This window comes from Balaenoptera acutorostrata, chromosome 20 (genome assembly GCF_949987535.1).
Source record: "Balaenoptera acutorostrata chromosome 20, mBalAcu1.1, whole genome shotgun sequence".
Lineage (NCBI taxonomy): Eukaryota > Metazoa > Chordata > Mammalia > Artiodactyla > Balaenopteridae > Balaenoptera > Balaenoptera acutorostrata.
Window position 1 is genome coordinate 41616736 of NC_080083.1, and position 5341 is coordinate 41622076.

The 5341-nt window shown below is 47.0% G+C and overlaps 1 protein-coding gene across 1 annotated transcript; it reads left to right on the forward strand.

Annotated features, from left to right (window-relative positions):
• Nucleotides 1–4147: 4147 nt before the first annotated feature.
• LOC103016802 (V-type proton ATPase subunit e 1-like) lies at nucleotides 4148–4387 on the forward strand. The gene has a single exon (XM_057535177.1). The coding sequence runs from the start codon at nucleotides 4148–4150 to the stop codon at nucleotides 4385–4387; it is 240 nt and encodes a 79-aa protein (XP_057391160.1).
• The last annotated feature ends 954 nt before the right edge of the window (nucleotides 4388–5341 follow it).

A 5341-nucleotide genomic window follows, 5' to 3' on the forward strand; every position in this document is an offset into this window, starting at 1 on the left:
ACTTAACTCTGAATGGAGTGGTGGGGAAGGCTTCCTGGAGGAAGAAACTCTTTCAGGAAATCTTCAAGAACAAGGAGCCATATGAAGGGGCAAAAACATGCCCCGAGTGGATGAAGCTGTGTGAGCAGAAGTACAGAGGGTGAGGGGCTCTGGGTGTTTTCAAAGAACTGCAGGGACAGTGGGTTGTCAATGGGGTGGTTGTGATGAAGCTGGAGGGGCTGGGGAAAGAAAGAATAAAAGATTTCAGAGTTTCTGAGAAAAGGAAGGTGAGAAAGAGAGTTCGGGTGCGCAGGTGGACCCCCTGCAGTAAACAGCCCAGTCTGAGCCATGCAGGACAGATCCCCCAGGGACTTGGAAGCCCGCCCCCCACCTCGCCCCAAAACTCCTCCTGTTAACCCAAGCGGCATGACCTCATGTGTTATGGCTGCAAAGGCGCGGGAGAGGCCAGATCCGGTGTTTGTATTGAAATTAATTGGGGACTCCGTGGATGATGGAGGTTCTGAGGAATGTACAGCACACACCCCCCCGCAAGTGACCCCGCGAACAATGGTGTCGCTTACGACCACCGCGGCCCCCAGCAGTTCACATCTGCACGTCCATAGCCCTTCTCGATGAAATCATAATCACAGACAGATATGAATAGTTAAAATCCAAAGCAGATACCTACAGGGATTTGGGATGGGGAGGACTCAGGACAGCACCCCCAGAGCTATTTTCAGCCTAGGAAAAGGAGCCCCCATTTTACCAGGGTAGCGGCTTGTCAATCAGAAAAATCCCATCACTCGCCCCCAGCCCTGATTTATGGTGATTCAGAGGGGAGATGCTGCCAGGAACAGGGCTGGGGCCAGGAAAATTTCATCTGTCTGGAATCCGACAGGAAAAAAGAGGCCTGGAAATTTCAGAGGAAGCTGGGATCGGGGCCGGCACAGCGCCTCTGTTTGTGTTCACTCAGCTGGCTCCTGTTAGCGAGTGAAGGGTCCGCTGAGGAAAAGCGTCAGGCCAGGTTTTTCCATCACTCCAGAACCTTGAGCTTGATCCCCAGGCAGCGGTTGCTCCCGCGACCTCCGCCCCCAAACAACAGGAGCCTTCACCAGGTTTCCCCTGGGTCCCCAGCCCTGGGCCAGCATCTTAAATCAACATTTTGTTTTCTTCTCTTTTCTCTTACCAAAAAAAAAAAAAAGTAGCTAAGCGATTTTATCTTTTTTGTTGTTTGTTTAATCAGACTTTGGCACACTCAAGAAGCAGGGTTCAATACGACCACTAATTAATTCAATTTAGTTTTCATTTCCTCCCCTGGAGTGGCCCAGCTCTCCTGAAGTGTCTTCTCATTTGACCTCTCTACTGCTGGGGCAACAGGAACCCCTGACTTCCAAATCTGATGCTGTGAGCTCTAGAATGAAGCCAGGGCTGAGGGCTCTGCTCAAAATCTTGCTGCAATCGTAGCAAACCCTAGAGGGGCAAACAAGACTATGTCCTCTCCATTCACACATTCGTTCATTCACTCAGAGCCTATTTCCTGCCAGGCCCTGTACTGCGGGTGTGGGGCTGGGGCGCTGCGGGAGGGGAGGGGATACAAAATGGTCATGACCTGCCCTCCAAGAGCTCACAGTTTGGTGGGGGTGGGTGGGGGAGGGGTGTGGGCACGGCCCTGTAAATAAATAACCACGTTGCAGAGGAATGAATGGGATAACTGAGGTAAACAGAGGAGAATCACAGAGCACAATAGGAGAAGACCCTTGGGCTGGTTCAGGGGACAAGGCATCCAAGGGGAAGGAACCATATGTGCAAAGACAGAGGAGCAGGAAAGAAGGAAAGACACACACAGCAACATCCCGAGGAGTCTGGTGAGCCCAGGACACAGATGGGATTCGAGGGCTGGGCTGGCTCAGGAACAGGGTTTGTTTAGGGTGTTGGGACTTATGCCCAGGGCGCTGGAGAGTTTATCTGGGGAACACTGAGGTCAGCTGTGCATTTTGTCCGGGTGACCCTGATGGTGCTGTGGAAGCTAGGGTGCAAAGTGGTGAGGCTAGAGGAGAGGGACCAGTCAGAAGAGAGCACAGGGGCGGACCAGGCAGGGCAAAGGGGCTGAAGGGCAGGGTTTAAAAGGCATTTAGAATCCCAATTCTGTTACCCCCAGTGGCTGGCAGATAGGAGCTGTTCAATAATCAAATGCTGGTGGGCCAGGGGAGACCTAACTTCCTAAGGAATCCAAAGAAAAATCTCATGCCGCAATCTCCAAAGGACAGAAAGTGTCCAGGCCCACAGCTCCTTCATACAGGCTGGCTGGGGCTGTGGTCAGCCAGGGACCCAGGGGAAGTGAGCCCTGGGGGCCTGACAGTGACCTACAGCTGCCCGTCTTGGGACCCAGGGTCTCCAGGACACTAGGGGAAACTCTGGAAGATCAGTGAGGCACCTCCTGGGGCACAGAAGTTAAGGGGGGTGCCCCAAACCTCAGAAATCAAGATAGATAATATTTGAATGCAGTATTTTAATCAAAATTAATGCAAAAATTCATGATGAACAAAATACAAATTTTTCGAATAAAGACAAGATCCAACCTTGTTCTCAGTCCCCTGCCTCATCCTCCTTAGCCCAGCCCTGGTTCCAATAAAACTTTATTTTAAAAAGCAGGCAGGCATCATCAAAAAATCTACAAACAATAAATGCTGGAGAGGGTGTGGAGAAAAGGGTACCCTCTTGCACTGTTGGTGGGAATGTAAATTGATACAACCACTAGGGAGAACAGTATGGAGGTTCCTTAAAAAACTAAAAATAGAACTACCATACGACCTAGCAATCCCACTACTGGGCATATACCCTGAGAAAACCGTAATTCAAAAAGAGTCATGTACCACAATGCTCACTGCAGCTCTATTCACAATAGCCAGGACATGGAAGCAACCTAAGTGTCCATCGACAGATGAATGGATAAAGAAGATGTGACACATATGTACAATGGAATATTACTCAGCCATAAAAAGACACGAAATTGAGTTATTTGTAGTGAGGTGGATGGACCTAGAGTCTGTCATACAGAGTGAAGTAAGTCAGAAAGAGAAAAACAAATACCGTATGCTAACACATATATATGGAATCTAAAAAAAAAAAAAAAGGTTCTGAAGAACCTAGGGGCAGGACAGCAATAAAGACGCAGATGTAGAGAATGGACTTGAGGACATAGGGAGGGGGAAGGGTGAGCTGGGACGAAGTGAGAGAGTGGCATGGACATATATACACTACCAAATCTAAAATAGATAGCTAGTGGGAAGCAGCTGCATCACATAGGGAGATCAGCTCTGTGCTTTGTGACCCCCTAGAGGGGTGGGATAGGGAGGATGGGAGGGAGGGGATATGGGGATATATGTATATGTATAGCTGATTCACTTTGCTATAAAGCAGAAACTAACACACCACTGTAAAGCAATTATACTCCAATAAAGATGTTTAAAAAAAAAAAAAAAAAAAAAGCAGGCAGGGACTTCCCTGGTGGTCCAGTGGGTAAGACTCCGTTCTCCCAGTGCAGGGGGCTGGGGTTCGATCCCTGGTTGGGAAACTAGATCCCGCATGCCACAACTAAGACCCAGAGCAGCCAAAAATAATAGATAAATAATTTTTTTTTAAGTCTTTACCAAAATCATAAGTGAAAAAAAAAACCAACTTATGTTTAAAAACTTGATAAATAAAATAAAATAAAGAGCAGGCAGCCAGCCCATGGGCTGTAGTTTACTGATTTTTTTGAACATTGTGTTAAATTTCATTTCTCTTGATTACTGGGTTTTTTGGTGCCTCATTATATTTTGGGCCTATAGCAAGTGCCTACTCCCCTCATCCTAGACCTGGGCCTGCCACAGAGGGTCCCTTTCTGGAGTACAAACCCCAGGGAGAAGAGGTCAGGCCTGCAGAGATCAACATACCCATGTGAATTTGGCTTGAGATCACTCTGATACCACATGTGCTGAGAGCTCCATGCTGGTCAGCAACTCAGAACCAAGGGACTCCACAGATCCTGGCTCCCCGTCTCTTGGAAAATCTGATGCTACCGTATACCTGGGAAGAGTTTAGCAAGCTTGCTTTTTTTTTAATCTATTTTTTGGGGTGGGACCAAAGTGAGGCGGCAGGACAGGGGCTGGCACCTCCCACAGCAACCATGGCGTATGCTGGCCTCACGGTGCCTCTCATCGTGATAAGCGTGTTCTGGGGCTTCGTCGGCTTCCTGGTGCCCTGGGTCATCCCAAAGGCTCCCAACCGGGGACTCAGCACCACCATGTTGGTGACCTGTTCCGTTTGCTGCTATCTCTTTTGGCTGATTGCAATTCTGGCCCAACTCAACCCTCTCTTTGGACCACAGTTGAAAAATGAAACCATCTGGTACCTCAAGCGTCATTGACCTTGAGGAAGAAGACCTGCTCGCCAGTGCTCAGTTGCTGAGGTCACGAAGAGAACGCCTCTGGATGCAAAATCACCTCCATACGCAGACCACCTTCCTTGACTCGCCCACTTTGGCCATCAGAGCTGCCTTAAACGTTCCCACCACATTTGAATATCTTATTCTACAATGCAGTATTTTTTCCTATCACATTTTTTACACTTTGATGAATGATGTGCCTATTGAATCTAAACTGTGCTGCCTCTATAAAATGTTTATGTACTCTTCCAAGATAGAAAGTGCTGTTCTTCTGAGAAATAACATTACTCTTTCCTCGGAAACTGTGGATTTGAAGATGGTTCCTGCCTGCTCACAACATGAGAATCAGAGAAGTGTTTAAAAACTGTTACATGACAGTAAGACTCCAGTGGGGCCGTCAGTAAGAGAACATGTTCAGAGGGAAAATCTGTCCCACCAGAATTATACCAAAGTATATTTTCAGGATGAATTTCTTATTTCTGTCCTCTTTTGGAATGAGTTCTTTTTCTGCTTTCTATGGAAAAAAATCTATTTTTTATTGAAGTATAGTTGAATTACAATGTTGTGTTAATTACTGCTGTACAGCAAAGTGACTCAGTTATACATATATATATTCTTTTTCATATTCTTTTCCATTATGGTTTATCACAGGATATTGAATATAGTTCCCTGCGCTTTCCGGTAGGACCTTGTTGTTTATCCATTCTATATATACCAGTTTGCATCTACTAGCCCCAAACTCCCGCTCCTACCCTCTCCAACCCCCCTTCCCCTTGGCAACCACCAGTCTGTTCTCTATGTCCCTGATTTTGTTTCTGTTTCTTAGATAGGTTCATATGTGTCATATTTTAGATTCCACGTGTAAGTGATATCGTATGGTATTTGTCTCTGTCTTTCTAACTTACTTCACTTAGTATGATAATCTCTAGTTGCATC

Coding starts and splice junctions, on each gene's coding strand:
- LOC103016802 (XM_057535177.1), top strand. CDS start 4,148: ATGGCGTATGCTGGCCTCACGGTGCCTCTCATCGTGATAAGCGTGTTC.